Source organism: Corvus hawaiiensis, chromosome 9, assembly GCF_020740725.1.
Source record: "Corvus hawaiiensis isolate bCorHaw1 chromosome 9, bCorHaw1.pri.cur, whole genome shotgun sequence".
NCBI lineage: Eukaryota > Metazoa > Chordata > Aves > Passeriformes > Corvidae > Corvus > Corvus hawaiiensis.
The window spans coordinates 14,773,463-14,792,099 of record NC_063221.1 but is presented as its reverse complement, the minus strand read 5'-3'; the positions used below and the strand labels follow the sequence as shown (position 1 = coordinate 14,792,099).

General features: G+C 40.4%; 1 protein-coding gene across 7 annotated transcripts in view; it reads right to left on the bottom strand.

The window, feature by feature from the left end:
• Positions 1–18,413, bottom strand: part of DPYD (dihydropyrimidine dehydrogenase) — a 359,733-nt gene extending 341,320 nt beyond the window's left edge. For 3 of the 7 annotated variants that reach the window (XM_048312842.1, XM_048312847.1, XM_048312848.1), the window contains exon 1: positions 18,268–18,413. In XM_048312842.1, coding sequence (XP_048168799.1) covers positions 18,268–18,306 — 39 coding nt within the window. In that variant the 5' untranslated portion in view covers positions 18,307–18,413. The other 4 variants (XM_048312843.1, XM_048312845.1, XM_048312844.1 and 1 more) reach the window with 3 other exon arrangements.
• Between the last annotated feature and the right edge of the window lie 224 nt (positions 18,414–18,637).

Here is an 18,637-nt window from a genome sequence, read left to right as displayed (position 1 = left end):
AGTCAAGTTAAACTTGCAGCTTTGCACAGCACTGATGATTATGGGCACCACCAATGTATTACACCTTTTTTCACTATTTCCACAGATTAATTTGAAGACTTCACTTTGGGAGAAAAGCCAAGTAGCCCATCTCTGTGGAACACAACTCAAATATATTTTGCAGATGACTCCCTCAAATATAATTACCTTAAGGAATTCCTTTAATAATAACCCATGACAATGACTTCTTTCAGGTCTTTTAAAAGACAACAATTATTATAAGCTACAAAATACAGAAGAATGGTTCAATTTCTGAATACATCCTCTTCTAGAAAGGAACATATTTGTTATGTCTAATAGATATTGATTTAGGTTGCAAGAATCCTAAAATGCAATAAACTACTCATATGTAATGTACATTGAGAATGACTAGCATGTATAAGTCGTAGCTACAGTTTTTAAATTTTGAGAATTTAGTGATAGATGGTTATGTTGATCTGTGCCAACAGCAACATAGCTTCTGAGATTAAACTTACCATAAGCTATTCACTAGATGTTTATTGCTTAGCTTCTCCTTTAAATGGTACGATTAAGAAATCTACAGAAAAAATACTAGCTCTAATTTTCACTATCATCTATTAATAAAAAGGCTGTAAAAGTTTTAAAACAGCATGTTATATCACAGTGAGTAATTTATCAGGAATTTGATTTAATATTACTCCAAGTAAGTGATTTCAAAGCAGTCATCCAGGATGGGATACACTCTCCGGTTGGGAGTCCTGTCTCTGATACAGCACTTTCAGGTAAATCAAGACAGGTTTGGCACATGCTCTGCAATGATGCAACATAAATTTCTAAAGACATTTAATTTCATTTTTAATTTCATTAAAAGTGTCACTTTTTATTCTCATCTCATAAAGCCACTCTTCTCCTGAAATCGGAAGAAGCTATTTCAATTAAATCTGATTCTTAATTAAATGCATGTTCAGCAAAATAAAATATAAAAGTTATGGAAGCACTATGCTCATTGAGAATGCGCCAAAGCCACTGGGGACAGAGGAGCAGGCAGAGAGGGGATGTTATTAAGAAAAAGGTACAATTTAATTCATAGGTGAGACTGCAGTAACTTCAAGACAGTCATCAAAAAGTCCTACGAGTCTAGCAGCATCTTTGTAATTATGTGACATTAATTCAAATTTTGAAAGCTTTTCTTTAAAGCACTATGTTGTGAAATCTTTGGCTTTTCTTTTTCCTCCCCAAAAGTAACAACCTTATCAAGGTGTCCTGCTTATGTGGACTTTACCTCTCATTCAAAACAATAAATTTGGAAAAATTCAATAGTTAAAGATTACTCTTCTTCTGGAGAGCCTCTTACTGAAACCAATGAGTTGCACCAGGAGTATTTAGTCCTTAGTAATCCTCATATTTGTTACTGCTCATTCGAAGCCGGAATAAGGATCAGAAAACCTATCTTCAGGCTCTGCCACAGGTTGCGATATCAAAACTGTATAAACTTCTTGAAAAGACAAAGTAAGTATTTGCTTGTTTCATGGATTCTGTCCACTTCCTGTAGCTTGTTGGGGAAGCTTCCTATGAACCGCCCCAAAACACCTGCTGAAGTTCACCACAGATCAATGTGCGCACTGTCACAGTGAAGCTGTGGAAAATGCAACAGTTCACTGTTGCAGACTGTGATTGTGGGCATAAAACAAGGTCCCACGTGTCAGTCTTTGTTTTAGCATACAGCTCATTTCCCTAGCCCAGCCTCTGCAATACACAGGCTATATCCTGATTTAATCCAGTTGCTTCACAGAGCCTCCTCAGCTAAAAACTTTTATATATATCAATTAAAATTCCAGAGTAGGCCAGGCATGCTAGGGAATGCATGCAGAGAGCAATTTAACCCACCCCATTCCATTAATCTACCCAATTTCCTTAAAAGGAGTTGTAATCTCCCTCACAGCAAGTAACATTAAATGTATTGCAAGATACATACGTTCAACAAGTGAACATAATGAGAAAATATTTATTTTTTCTAAGAATAATGAGCATATTAAACAATTAACTTCAAAGCTATGCAAGTGTTAATTCACTGACAGAAACAAACACCTGGGGCTTTTCCACTAATATTTTCTAGTATATCTGAATATGAAACTAATTTTATAATTGCTATTCAGTCAAAGGCTAAAGAATTCAAAAGTATTTGTTTTCATGAGATTAGATGACCCCACAATAAGGAACTGTGTTGAAAAATCACATCAGTGAAGAAGATGACCAAGGTGTGAACTCCTATTAATATCTAATTTGAATTGCCTAATTCACATTTTGCTTCTCACATATACTCTACTTCTTGGAAAGCTGCATGAGGTACTGACAGTCAGATGCAGGACTTTACATGCCATGTAAAGTCCCCATTATACATGAAAGTTTCATTGCCCAATCAGAAAGTTCTAGTCATAGGAGAGTTTGTGACACCAGAAGATAAACACGAGATTTCGAAAAGTATCTATGGTGTCATGTCTTCCTGAAGCTAGCTCTGTGTTATTTTCCATTATTGAAAGAATATAGGACAATGTTGTGAATCTCTCCCACATGCTTATTTATGACAGACTATCCCACAAATTGACAGTTGTGTCAAATATGTATTTTGTTACTGAAGATCAGAACTGATGAGAACCTTTACAAACAATTTATGTAACTTGGATGATAATGTCTCTTAGGAATTCATGAATTCATGCAAAAATTTCAAAACGGTGAAAAGACCATGCTTTCACAGTAGTTCAGGCCTGGTTTAATTGTGAAGCAACAAAAGCCAGAGAAAGCTTGATGAAATGTGAAATGAGTGGAAACACCAAGGGAAGAATGTGGTCAGCCTTTGGAAAATCCAAGGGAAACCCCCAAGGAATTATTTTTGTATATTACCAGATATGCTTTCTGTTACTGAGACAAATGGCTGCACACATGAGCAAAGTCACAAGCAGACTGTGAACATAGTTTATTCCAATACATCACAGTGTGACAAGGTGCAACCCTCCCATCTCTTTCAGTAACAATAAATTCTCCAGGTGGCCCTCTGCTCCTGCCTGAGCCCTTTATACTATTATTAGCTACAAACCAGTCCTCAAGGTCCAGCGAGTTGGAAGATGGGGCTCCAGTACTTTGAAGAGACAACCAGCCTATGAACCAGTGCCAGAAGAGCAGCAGCACTGCAGCCTTCTGTGAGACAGGGATGGAGAAGCCAACCTGCTCAAGGACTGAGGCCTGACCCTGAATCCTGGTATCCATATGGGCAGGGGGAGCTCAAACCCAGCTGGAAAAGTCCCAGCTTTTAATCACAAGACAAATTTCTTCTTCAAGCCACATAAGCTCATGGTTTCAAAAAGGAGCAAGAACTAAGGCCAGTGGACGATCTAGTGATAAGCATATGCTACCTGTGTGCTGCCAGGTCACTGCCTTTAGCATAGCACTTAAGTGCTGTATCTTCATTTTTACATTTCCACATAGCTTTAAATTCCCCCCTAAGACAAACTGCTGATAGCAGAACAAAGACCTTTCTGGTTCCTTGCACTCCTTGCATAGCCCCTAGTAGAGTAAGCCCCTAGAGAGAGTAAGACAATTTACCCTGTGACACCCTCACAGTGTACCAGTATCCTAGAGGTGTAGTCCTCCATCCATTACTAGATACTTAAGGAATGGGATTTTCAATTTTACCACTACAGAATTTCTTGGTCCTCAGATTTTCCTGCAATATGTAAATACTATGTCTTAACAAAATGAGCAGTTTTCTAAATCACTCCCACAAAAGTCGGGAAAGTCTTAGTTATGAATATGTCTATGTTAACAAAAGTGTGTTATACCTCATGCACTTCCCGTTACATAAACTAAGTTAATGCATTACACATTAACAAAGTAGCAAAATTATACAACCCTAAGCATGGTTTACATAATATTGCTGTTACCTTAACTGTCAGATTTAGAGCTTGATTTCTCTAACTCAGCAATGCATTTGTGCTAGGTATTACTGTAAATTCTAAAAGGTTTATTAAAATGAAACCCAAAAAATGTTACTTGTTTCCCATAGATACCAACCACTCTCCTCTATGGGAAGAGCTCTGGGTGGTAAATTACGCTCATGGAAACTCTGCATGCTACCTCCTTGACACAACTAATCTCTGCAGAAGTGCCTTGACCCTCACAGGGAAAACTAAAGCGAATACTCACCCTCCAGGCTTTACTTAAATATCCAAGTAGTACCAGTATCAGTGAATTATTCATGCATTTAACACAAGCATATATACATCAAAACCATACAGCCTAAAGCAGGCTCAAACTGCACCATACCACAGGATCAGTTCTGAGGCTTCTCCAGGGACACCCCACTCTGTGATAAGATCATGCTTTCACACTATAAACAATACACCACATCCAAAAATATTAGCCTTTGCACAGCAAATTCAGAGAAGACGTAGCTGAGCACAGCTCTGGCTGATGTACTCAGAGTTGAATTAACTATATATATATTCATTTGGTTGGATAACACATTTCTTAATTTACAGCCTTTAAAAGTAGGTTTTAAAATTTTGTGCAGCTATCTCATTCTACACATACAGTTAACATTTTAGTAATTTTTCTCCCTAACTGGACAGTCTTTCATCATCCAACCAATTGGTGAAGTGCAAAAAAAACCAGAGCAACTCACGTCACAGCCTTGATTCTTAGCTTCATGACTGCTGTTACTTTAGAGGTCAACACATACATGGTTTCCAGTCTGTGATACCCACTACCCCAAAAGTCACCTTTTTTCATATTTGTAAGAAAAACATCTTCCTCCTTTACAAACCAAAACTTAAAGCTTCAGAAAAATATTAGGTTTGCATCACAGGTATATCAGAACTTTTTGGTTTCCTCTATAAAATTGATCTATGTCTAAAATGCTTGCACATTAAATTGCTCTGTTACATGAGGAATACAAATATGATTTGTAACTGCTCACCCAAATGGGGAGTCATTTATTATTTTTCTATATTTTATATAGCAAAAAGGATCATTATTATACACATACAATTACATCTCACTTCTATTTTTCTACAAGACCAACAGATCACAAGACAAAGCAAGCTCAGTTGCATTTGAAAATAAGCTTTGTCAGAACCAAAAAAGGCCATTGTATCTCCGTAACTGAAACTCCAAATTGGACCCTCAGTTTTGAGTGTTTGCTTAACCAAAACCCAAACTTGCATTAGAGACACATCTGTTAATGACAAGTGAATGCTCTGCTAACTTTTGATCATAGGAGAGAAATTAGCAAAGTTAATACTGCTTAAGTTTAATCATTGGCAAAACAGCGGAACTAATTTTAGCTGAGCAAAGCAATGTTCTGAAAACTTTGTTAAAAGGTGATTTTCAAAGTCCAATAAATGAACTTGAAATGGAAGTATGAGAGTAACAATATACATCCAAAAGATCTCGTACATTCAGTGCTTGAAACAAATGTGAACATTTGTATTTGTTCCAAGAACATGCCAACTATCTATCAGTACTGACTTTCTAAATCTGTTGCGACATGAAGTAACAAGTAAACCTACCTTTTTGCAACTAGTGTGCAAACTTCTACAAAAATTTCAGTAACAACTGTTTAATACAATGGTAAAATGCAAAATTGACAATGGGACTACTGACTTTCCACTAACTTTGTGTATACACCAGAGCATCCTCATCAAAAAGGAAAAAAAGAATGAGCATGTAGAAATAAAATGGAAATGTGAAGGATTTGTAATTGCATCTGATAAATAGTGAGGGTTTGATATGTGAAGTCATATTTTAAAATATTAAATGTCTGGTAATTGAAAAAAAAAAAACAAACCCACAGCTAATTTTCAAACAACAAAATTCAATAGCCCATGCAAGTAAGGCAAGAGGAAACTGTTGACAATTTCTCCATTTTGTTTTAAAATGTCATTGTTCACTTTTGCTGAAGCACAAAGTGATGTTGACACCTTTAAGCAAGGAAAAGTGATATTCTGTAAGTATACAGGGGCTCACATGTTATAGATGAGAGTGGAACATATATCAGTAACAGGAAATATAAAAATTCCTTGAGTTCTTCACTCTTACAGTTTTGATTTTCAAATCTCATTGACATTAAATACTGATGAATGTGTGGGACAGAGGCAGAGGCGATACTCTTAAAAAAATAAAATAATGAGGTAAGGCTGCCCAATCTAGAAACGTGCCAGCAAACATTTGGATTCTGATCTATTATACTTTGTCCCATGCTTATAGAGAAAACTTACTTTTAAACACTTTGTAAAGGGTGTTGCATGTAGTAGCATTAGTTTTCAATTCTTTTCCTTATTAAGCAAAACTGCATCTCTGCTGTGAGACCTCTGAGCAGGGAAGAACTATTCCTTTTATCCTTTGTAAGGTTTTCTAAAATTACAGTGAAGTATTTCTCCTATAAACATACTGAAATGATTCTAAGGCTGTGGATTTCAAGCTGCATCAAAATCAAAGTAACGGACTTTCGAAAAAATAAAATTCCCATCTTGCTGAGAGGTCAAAGTTCTCTTTCCCAGAATACAAGATCACAAAGCTATCATTCAATTAGGATGGAAGTATTAAAAACCAATTGTCTCAGACCAGTATCCCTTTGCTGTTTGCTACGAGCAGAAGCACATACTGCAGAATAACAGGAAAAGTTGTAACGGAAGTAACATCTTTTAGAAACTATACAAAGGAAAGGTACCCAGGTAATTCTCTGTAAGTGCCACCTTCCTGTACTTCTGTGCCTGCCAGCTTCAGAAATGTGGATTTAGTCTTTACCTCATAGAATCATAGAATGGTTTGGGTTGGAAGGGACCTTGAAGCTCATCCAGTTCCAGCCCCCCTGCCATGGGCAGGGACACCTTCCATTAGACCAGGTTGCTCAAACCCCATCCAACCCGGACTTGAACACTGCAGAGATGAGGCATCCACAACTTCTCTGGGCAACCTGCTCCAGTGCCTCACCACCCTCACAGTATAGAATTTCTTCCAAACATCTCATGTAGACCCACTCTCTTTCTGTTTAAAGCCCATTGCCCTTGTCCTATCACTACGTCTCCTTGTAAAAAACAAACCAAAAAAAGTCCCTCTCCAGCTTTCTTGTAGGCCCTCTTTAGGTACCAGAAAGCTGCTCTAAAGTCTCTCCTGAGCCTTCTCTTCCAAACAACCCCAACTCTGTCAGCCTGTCTTCAGAGGAGAGGTATTCCAGCCCTCTGATCATTTTTCTGTCTCTCCTCTAGACTCACTCAAAAAAGTCCACATCTTTTTTATGTTGTGGACACCAGAGCTGGATGCAGTACACTAGGTGGGGGTCTCACAAGGGCAAAGTAGAGTGGAAGAATCACCTCCTTCGACCTCCTGGCTACACTTCTTTAGATGCAGCCCAGGACATGGTTCAGTCGTGTTGCCAAGTCATGTTGAGCTCTTTCCACTTGACTTTAGGTCACCTCTTCTTTTAGCTATTGTTTGCTCCCTTGTCCTGAGTCAGGGCCTACATTCACAGGGAAGCTTTGTAAGTAGGGCAAGTCTAACTCCAGGAGTGGAAGTTGCAAGCCAAACTAAGCTGCTTCTTACAGCACCTGAGGAGGGGATTAACAGCAGGACACCTTAGCTGAGTGTGATAAAACACCAGACAGGAGGAACACAACCACAACCGCTGTTCTCTCTCACCCTCCTGGACTTACACACCAACTGGCTGCCTCCAAGATGATGGTTCTCAGCCTGAAACTCTACCTAAGTTTCAACACTTACCTCGACTTAAATACATGAGTTCCCTGCTTCCATTTGAAACAGGGAAAAATTGGCTAAGAGTCACAAATAATTACAACAGACACTTTTGTAAAATAGTCTAATCATTACTGGAATCACCCCTGGAACAAGACTTACATCCCCATGTTCTGCCTTGCCCTGCACAGGATGGAAGGCAAACCTGGATGAGATGTTGAACTGATTTGCTGTTCAGCTAAGATTATAAAAGCAAATCTCCGAGCAAGCATGACAAGAACGCTGCTCCAGCACTAAAAGAGTTTTAGCCCAACTCTCAAGACTTCTTACATATTTTTCACTAAGGGCGCATTGATTAAGTGCATAAAGAACATTATACTGGGAGTTAAAAATTATCTAACTTCGCTTTTGTGCTAAATACTTCTAAGGGTTCCTAAATCAATTCATCTTATCCCCTCACCCAGTACCAAGATTTAGCAGGATGCAAGCTATTCTGCTTTACTTAAGAAGCAGTTCTTACTCTACAGTCTTCCAGAAACTATTTCTTATCATACCCTATCCTAATGAAAGAGTTCTGGCCCTTCAGCAGAGTATTGGTTACTGCTGACTACTGAACTTTACTCAGACTATAGATACTTTGAGAAGAGATAATATTTTCATTTTTTTCTGTTCTGTATTCATTTTCTTTCTACATTTCATCACCAGCATTCTAGAACAGCTTCTGTTGTGGTTATCTTCTTTGCTATTTTTTTTTTTTTTTTCCCTCCCAACTCTTTTGTCACTTTCTCACTTCCATCTGTTTTGAAAAGCTATGTTCGTGCTTACTAAAATCTTTCAAATTTTGCATTTTCAATTGGAACTGAAAAAAGGGCAATATCAAACACAGTTTTAAAATGGAAGCAGAATAAGTCTGGGAACCACCTCTAATCTCCCATCTTGTGTTCCTGTAGCACACAAACACAACCACACACAAGTGTGAGCATGAATTTGCACAAGCCTACTTTGTCCCTCTGATTCTTAAGCCTGCTGAAATTAACAGGGAGGTTCATCTTAGCACTGATGAACAGATTTGTTAAGGCTAAAATTAGACCTTGTATTTACCTGTAATTATATTGCAAAATGTTGCACTATATGTGATCTTTTGAGTGCAGATGCTCACACTGATTACTGATAACAATCCATGAGAGTTAGTATACAGACCTAACTAGACACACCAAGAAGGACAGCAGGCCCTAATTTCATCAATAGAAAAGCAAGGCAAATCTGGTACTCATTCCCATTTTGCCCTGAGCAGTAAATCAGCAGTATTCTTCAATACTGATTTAATTTAGAATTAAGAGTTTTCCTTAATATGATGGCTACACTCTATCTCGCAAACCTAATTTTTAACCTTAAAATGTGACATAATATGAAAACTGCCGACACAAATAATTGACTGCTTTATTATAAATAGAATACTTGAAGTTATTTTTAAAACGCCTCATAAATCCACATTAAGTCTACTTTATTGATTTCAGGAAATTTCATTTTATTTTCACAGTCATAGTCCATGATCTGTGCACTTAAGAAAAAACACTTTTTTCAGTTTTAACTGTCATTGAAATATCCTTCATTTCAAAGATATCAAGAAATTATCACTATTCACTTTCAATACAAAGCCTCTTACATTTCAGCTGTCATTTTCAAAAAATCATACTGAAAATAGTGTTTCTAAGCAGAGTTCAGTTGCAGTGTAATAAGTAATAATTTCATCAATTAGCAGTATTCAGCATCCACTGAGAGTTCTCTCACTATTATTTTATTCATAGAGTCCTTTGTGGAAGTAGCATACTAAAAAGATCCATTTATCCTTCAAGGTTTTTCATAAATGTGTCATACATCTTAGAAAACAATTGGTTATTATTCTCGCTCAATCTAAATAACTATAATAACTTCCAGGTGTAAAACCTCTCTTTATACTTGCAATCTTCTTTACTCCCATTATGGGTCTACATTTTTAATAACTTATTCTAACACTTCTACCTACTTTCACAAATGAATTCTGGAGTTTTGCATGGATGCTAGACATGCCTGGGTGGAAGGGTAGCCAGCTTATTGTTAAGAGCAGAATAGAGTTGGGTTTCATAGAATGCCCTTCACAATCAAGGAAAACCCAAGCATTTTACAATGAGCAAGATGCTAGTAGAGATGCTAACGGTGCAATGGCTGGACCGGAAAATGCTGTGATTATTAAACTCAGCAATAGCTTGCTTGCAGTGCTTATTTTATTTCTCCTTCCCCCTAGATCCCTCCACATATTTATCAGCACTTTTTTCCTCTCTCAGAAGCACGTCCTGCCTTCTGTCCTTTCAGCTCAAGAGTGCAAAGGGCTCCCTTCAGAGCACAATATTCTCATTCCTTAATCAACTGACAGACATGCAATTGGACAGTATGAGGACCTCTCTCAAGGCTGGGCAGACAGCCCTGTACAGAGTGCACAGCACAAGAAAAAAATCCCTGTCTTAGGAGACATGCATCTCCTACACAGCAGCCTGCTTCATTCTCTCTACGTTGGCCAAATGTTTTGTTGACCGAGAAAAGCTCAGCCAGGACAGTTCATCCCAACAGAAGTTTCAATTTAAATAAGGCCTCTCAGAGCACAGTTAACAAAATCATACCAAAAACCAAGGCAAGCATGCCACAATATATTAATAAATAAACTAGGTACCACAACAACCTCTCTAAAAATGGCACAGAGTCCAATCTCCATGATAAACATAAACCTAATGACACTGAGTGTATGACTAATACTTGAAAGAAGAGTGTCCTTAAGAAGAACATATTAACTAACATCAAACTTTCAGATTTTCCACCTTCTACAGTCTCAAAGTGGTATGCGCAGGTATATCTATTAAAAAAACCCCACACACACCAACAAGACACGTAAATCAGACAGGTTGGCTGCCTGGACACTTTACTCCTTAATTACATATATAATTGTTTTTGAACCTGAAATTAAAATGTCAGAATGCACCATGATTGCCTTTAACTGATGACTACCATCCCATCTAAATGGAAATATTCAGATTCATCACCTAGATACCTTTTTAATTTGCTTTCAAATAGAGTCACAGGCAAGCATGTCTGTCTTCTCCCATTTGCACTGCTGGTGTCAAGTTGAACTGGAAAGGCCAACCATTTCAATGAACTAAAATAAACGTAATTTTAAGGTCAAGTCACTTGTAACACTTCAGGCAGCAAATGTCATACTGAAAATAAAATTGAACCTTGGCTTGAGCAGAGATGAAAGGTTTGGCATTTCAAGGACTTCATTGTGTTTATCACTTTAAATCTACAAATTAAATACCAACATCACATACATTAATATTTGTCAAACTAATAATGCTTTCTGAAACGATATCTTTAAACAGTGGAAGCATCTTTAAAAACAAAATACTTTTATAGGTGGGCTTACTCTTAATTCAAATGGTGAAGTCTCTGCAAGACCTAAAAACACTGAAAATTCCACATTGGCTTAGGGAGGCATCTATGACCACAGTAAGAACCCAGATGTTTCACAGGAAGATCGAAGTACTTTGACAGAGGAAAAGTGAAATTGCCAAACTCAGACCACAGCATAAAAAAACCCAAGGATGTTGAAAAAGTAGATTATTTCATTTCTGATTTATGATTTGGATAATATTAAGAAAAAACTCCTTTACACATCTTGATATAAACACCCCTCAAACGCTTTGTCATTTCCTCCTCACTGTCTTCTATTTTTTGTTGTTACTGTAGGTTTTTTCTACTCCTACTTGAATCTTACGTTCTTTACCAGATGCAACAGCAAAAAAATATTGGGGTGTTTATTATAGTTGTAAGAGTCCATGAGCAGAAAAAAGGCAATTTAAACTACAGACCCAGTCTGAATCACCTGTTATTTCATAAAAGAATACACCTGGCCAATTGAAAGGCAAAATGTCCTTTTTTCCTAAATCGCATTATTATGAGAAGAAAATCTGAGTACTTAGTTCAATTCTTCCACTTACTTCTTTAGCTGCCTTCTTTCCCAATCATAGTTTGACCTGGATATACATGACTTTTTAAAAAATTTATATTTTGAATTATGGCATTGCATATTACATTATGGAACTGCATACAGACCAAGAGGACAAAATGCCCCCCAAGATCTGTGTAGCCAATCTCTGTTGGCACGTTTCACAAACTGATGCTCTGCACATGTAGAGAGGCCAGAGATTTATGCTGTGCTGATTTGCAAGAATTCTGCCCTTAGTATAAAAATGACAGCAAATGAAAATGAAAAGACTTCGAAAAACATGCCCACACAAACACCACCCTCTGAGCTTCTGATAAGGCATTTATGGCCAAAGGTTCCTAATCCCAAATGTTTGATTTCTTTGCCAAATCACATACTTGCCGAAGTCTCATATAAAGGCACAAATCCTGCTCTTCTCAAAGGCGACAGCACAGGGCAGGGAGCAGAGTGTGTAACGCTGTACTGATGAAATAAAAAAAGGAATAGAAATCATATGCTAATAAGAGGAGGGAAGTTGCCAGGCAACCAGGGAGGGAGAGAAAGCAGTTTCTGATTTGAACTCAATGCTGTCAAAGGGTTAGCATAGCCAGAACAAACAGGACATATTCAATCCAGCTTGTCTGCAGCCACCAGGAATTTCAGCTTTTCTCAATATTTTAACTAGACGCGCATTCCCAACTCAGTGCCAGTTACTTTTGTGTTCCCTGGGTCATTTTACTGACACTGGCAAAATGGGATGGGATAGGATAGGATAGGATAGGCAGTAGAATTTTTCAAAGTATTAATTTGAAAAGCAGCAGCTTGTGTCTTCGGGTAGCACAAACTGCACCATGCCTGTACACTGGCCAGTAGGATGGAGAGACCTAAGCAATCCTGGGTGCAAGCAAATCCCAGTCCATCTGATACAGCCACACCTCTCTGGGCTGCACTGAAAACTGGGCAAGTCCTGCCCTGCTGCTAAAACTGCACCCCTTCAAATGCGCCTCAAATACCTGCCCTGCAGTGCTGCACTCTTGTCACAGCTGATCAGCAAAATCCTGCCTCATAGATATCAGCTTCCTACATCAACATATAGTTGTACTTTCTTAAAAGATGTGACACTAAGCAGAGGAAAGACTATAATTCAAGTTTGGTCTATAACATGGAATTAATTTCTGTAACTAAAAAGAAATGAATTTCAGTTCCTGCTTGTTTTCAGAGTTGCTAACTGCAGTGACTACTCTTAAGTCTCAGCCATGAGAAGAGTGGGATCAGCAGCTCTTACTTGAAAGACCTTATATAAAGAGTAAAATTCTAAGGATGTGGAAAAAATTGGAAGTTTAACTCATAAGTAACATTAAAACTCAAAGGCGGAAGAAAAATGAAAAGCACAAGTCGATTTTTTTCCCAATGTAATTACTTTGGAAGGCTTGACTGCTACAATCTAGCAGACTATTGGCAGTAGAGGCAAGACCATACATAATTCCTTGCGCATCAGCAGGATTTGCATATAAAACATGAAAAGATAAAATGTTTCATACAGAAGACTTTCCTTCCTATTTGCCAGATCAAATTCTAATCTGATGAGTAAATCATTGTTCAATTTTCTAAGACAGACATGATAATTGTGGTCTATAATCTTCCACGAGGTCTAAGCAATCATGCTATAATTGCTGTTCCACTCAGCTAAGAGTTTATTACAATAAAACCACTAAAACAATGAAAAGGCTTGAGAAATTCATTAAGCAAAAACAGCTAAACAGGAAGTTTTGTTTTCTCACTGACTGCTTGTCAAATGACCCTAGGAAGCCACAGCCATCAATCTGGAACAGCCATCTGATCATCATAACAAGCTATAAAGCAGTAGCATAAAAACATTCTACATATTAAAGCTTCGTTATGGAACTTCAGAAAACTAACAGGTACCTACAACAGAGAGAGACACTGTAATAACTGGGGCTTTTAAAAATAAAAGTTTAGCCTCGATCAAAGAAAGCTAGCTTCAGCTATTTATTCACATAAACTTTGCCTAACAGCTTTGTGAGCCATGCTGACTAGTGGAATTCCCTGCTATCTTACCGGAGGTTTCCTGTTTTTTACAGTATTCTTTATTTTTCAATCCCTGCCCTGCTTCCTCCTGTGAGCACACCAAGCTTAGCTCTCAGACATACCTTTCTACTTGCAGTTTTCCACTGTTCTTGTCCATTTGCGTTGGGAGAAAAATCTGAAAAGTGAAACTGGCTTACCTTCCTGTCATAGCCCATGCTCCCATGCTTGGTAACAGCTACTAAGTATATCCCAGGGAACGAAGAACTGCCACTGCTCTAAAACCTGCTACTTAAAACAGTACAGAATTTGCAGGTAGTACAGTAATGCTTTCTCGAGGCTTAGGAGCACTTCCCAAGTGACCCTTCCATGCAGCAGGAAGCATGGCACGAGGGATTCTGCTCCCCTGGCTGACTCTGAAACCAGCTGCAGCCCTTGAGTGCACGTGTGCTGTCTGTACCATCAGTCAGCTGCCCAAACAGCCCATAACCTCATCCTACATCCATTACGGCCTTCAGATAGCAGTAAAACTTGCTGCTGAAGGAACTCAAATGTGCCTGCTGGGCACTGAAGAATTCCTGGAGCCTCTTGTGTTCCCACTAAGGTAAGCACCCAGTGGGCACAGTCTGGCCCTTAAGAAACATTCCTCTGAACCCTGAAGTAACACCAAAGAAATACTTGGTTGAATTATATAACTTTTGAAATAAAAATACGTGATTTAAGATCCATTTATACTTTCCGAAGCTAAATGAAGAGAAAGCATAACATAGTTATAGTGACAATGTTCGTTACATGATAAGTGAAAGTGACGTAAATTTACCCTGATAGTTCTCAGACAATTCCCCAGTTGCAATTTCAAAACATGGCTCTAGCCCTTCACACCTTTCATTTTATTCTCACAAGTCAGGCATCAGTGCTGGGGTGGAAACAGCTGTGACAGCATTCTAGGTACCCAGCTGCTGGTCCAGCAGGGAATTACCCACTCATCAACACCCAATTCCCCTTTAAATATATGCAATACATAATTCAGATAGATCTATGAAGTGCCAACATACTGCCTACCTACTATAAGAATGATAACGCTGTTTCATTCTAAGTTGTATTGGGGGGCTGGTTTTAACTTTCGGTGAATGTTTCAGGTTTGTGACAACACTGTGGCAAAGTATCTCCACTCTGCGGCGAAGAAGCCCTTACCAAGAAAGGCTGGGAGACCTACTCTTCTCCCCAGCTGTACTCTGGGTGGCTAAGAGGTAGAAAGTATCCACTACCCAAATATCACCAAGTGAAATGATGAGAGAGTGCAGAGAAACACTGGAATGCTGTCAGGAAAACACAGCACACAGAGAACAACGCTGAACAGTGTCATTCAAGATTCCATTCAACATTTAACCGTTTTGCAATTCATTAATTTCCGAGTACTTGATTGGACAACTTCAATTCTTCAAAGAATCCTTAAGACTGCAATAGATGTAATTATATATGGTTTACACACAATGATAGGAATCAGGTGAAACAAGAGAGAAGGCAAAATAATGGAAGACTTTTTTTCCCAGAGTATGATTGGGAAGTTTACATGAAGCCTGTAAACATTCTCTGGGGTTTGAATGGACGTTTAACACTCACATTACAAGTTAGAAAGGGAATGCTGCCCTCATAGTGTAGATTTCAAAAATTCTTGTAAAGACTTAGAGAGATAATAAACAAAAATCCAAGGCAAGTCCTTATACCATAAATCCAAGGCAGGTACTTTCACATGTATAAGCTTTCTTTCCTTTTGCTTGGAGTATCTGCGTCCAAGGAATATTAGCAGCACACTTTGACAGTTGACTGTATTCAAAAAAGGCAGTGTTTGGGGTTTGTGGAGTTGCCAGTACTTGAGGGGAGGGAGTTGTTGTTTTGTTTGTGTATTTTGGGTCTTATTTTTGTTTGAGTGTTAAAAAAAATAAATCTGGTGAAAAACATATATTTAAATCACAACACGCCTAGTCTTCCACAATTTGGAAAGCAGATTTTTAGAACACAACTATCTATGTAATTTTTTCATCTTCTTTAGTTAGGTCCAGAGGCTGAAGCTACTGGCTAAGCCAAACAAGGGGGACAAGATTCCTCAGGGACAGTTTCCTGGAATTTTTCTTTTGTAAAATAACTTGGAGAACCAGTTGTGATTTTAGCTACTTCTAGCACACATTCTTGGCTCCTCTTTAACCAATGACATGTCTTTTTATCTAGCCTTAACTATTTAAATAAATGATAAAGCAGCTCTAGGACTTCAAACATCGTTTTTAATATTTTAATTATATGAACTTGAATTTGAGACACTAACCACTGAGATAAGTTTCACTAAATCACTGGTTCAGTTTTTATACTGTAGCCAAGAAAGTGACCAAGACATTCAAGTTGTGCTGCCAGTGCTCATGTTGATAGACTCCTCCACTCAACAAACAAAACTATTTAGAATATTTATCTACAATGATAGGATTAGCTAACATGCACTGTCCTTACCTCAAAGACAAAGATAAAATAATTTTTTGAAAATGCAGTACTTCCCCCTGCCCAAAAAAACAAAGTCCTATGAAGGGGGGGGGGGGGGGGGGGGGGGGGCACAAAAAAACCCACAGAGGGCTGCAATGCTGCAATTAGATTATCAGTAATTATTGATATATTAATCTGGGAGACAAACCATACAATGTCTAAATTTATTCGAACAGATGGGGGAAAGACAATACACTTGGTTAGAAGGAGACTGCATTGATTTCCTTGCTAGTTTAAACCACTGCTGAAAACAAAAATACAGGAAGATACTGACCAAAGTTTCTATCTGAAACCTCAGAATAAAGCAAACACTAGCCTTTTCAAAATCCATCAATTCATCTCCTAAATCATGTTGTACTGCTTACTATCACCAACACAGGATCCTACCATAACATTGTTCTTTGAATCTGAGTCATACATATATAGAAATGCAAAGCAATGTAATATAAGAAATATTTTGCATTAAAAATTTAAGTACTCAAAAACCTGTACAACTTAAATCAAACCTTTGTCATGGAATGAACTTTTAACACTTGGAAGAAAAATCTGGCTGCTCTGAAACCCCTGAGCTAGTAAAAGACAGTGCTGGTTTCATACCACAGTGCCTCCCTAATTGCCAGGAAGACTTCTGTGATAGCTCATTCTTCCCAACCCTTCCATGCTTCAGTTTAATCAGAGTATCTGTAAGACCATTTCTGGACATAGTCAGGGTTTGAGCAGCAGCTCAGCTAGAAAATGGACTGGACACAAAAACTCAATACAAGAACTAATGATAAAATTCAGTCACAACTGACCTAGAGATATATTCAAGTTTTTGCTGTGCATATTTGTGTATTATGACTGGGCCTCAATGAGCTGCAATAGCCCACCCTAAACTTAACATTTTTCACTTCAAGGTATACCACAACATAAAGTTGTGTCAGGGCAGAACAAGACTATCAACCACAAGTTGATTCATTTTTGCTTTTGTTTTACTAGACTCTTCATAAAGAGCTTAAGTTCACAGCCAAATGTGAGGTCCTGTGAAAGGTGGGAAAATGCTACCTTGAAGCCCAACCTTGCAACCTGGCTAACATCAGCAGGAGCTCCCCACGTGTGCCACTGCACCAGCCTTGGTCACACTCCACCTCAGCTCCACCTTCCCAAGGCCAGGTCCGGACCCTACTTCCAGCACCCAGTACGACGTGCAGCAAGGAATGTCATGCAAAACCCTCAAGTGCCGCAGGTGAGAAAGCCACGTGCAGCAAGGGTACTACTCCTGCCCTCCTGCTCAGTCTCCCATGCAATTGTTTTGGTCCGAGGAGACCGGGAGCAGTCCGTGAGCACAGCCTGACCCATGGCGAGACAGCGATGAGCTGGGTCCCCCAAAGCTCCGCTGGCCCATAGGCAGCTGCGGGATGCTGAGCCCGAGGCCATCGGCCACGCAGCTTGAGACCGTCCAGGGCTCATCAGGTCACGGCCCCCGAGCAGCCCTGCCCCGCAGGAACCCTGCCAGAGCCGGGAGCCCGACCTCACCGGGGAGACGGGGCTCGGTCACACCCTGCCCTCGAGTTCGCCGGGGAGTGACGGGAGGAGGCGAGGAGAGGGGAGGCGCCGGGCACCACCCCCTCACGCCCCTCGGCCGGGCGCCGGCCGCGCTCACCGCCGTGAGGACGGGGCAGGGGCACGGCTGGAGCGGTGCGTCCGGCGCTGCCCCGGCAGCCACTGCCCGCAAGGGCTGCGGCCGCCCGGGCGGCTGCACAGCTCCAGGGGCCGGTGCCAGGGCTGCCGCGGCCGGTCGGCACGACGGGACGAGGCTCCGGGCACCGCCGGCGGGCAGCGGCGAGGCACTTCCTAACGCCGCCAAACTTTACCGGGCGCCGTCGCCGCCGGGCACAGCCCCCTCCCCGCTAGCGACAGCCGCACGTCCCGGCAGGGCGAGTGGGTACCTCAATGTCCACCGGGTCCCGGCTCAGCACACGAGCCATGGTGTCCGCACCGCCTTCCCCCGGCTCCCCGCAGTCCCGGAGTGGAAGGGAGCGGAGAGCGGGAAGAGGCGGAGCCGGCAGCCCGGGCAGCAACGCCCAGGTGGGCGGGCGCCCCCTGCGCCGGGCCGGAGCCGCCCCGCCGGGCAGGGCTTCCCCGGGGCACGGGCAGGTGTCGCGTGGGCCGGGCGGGCTCCTGGCCCCGCTTCCCGGGCTTGCGGCGGGCGGCAGCGGCCAGCGAGCGGCGGGGACGCGGCTCGGCAGCAGCGCAGCACGGGGGCTCCCCACACACCGCCCCGCCAGGAGCGGCCCGGAGCCCGCGCCCAGCCGCTGC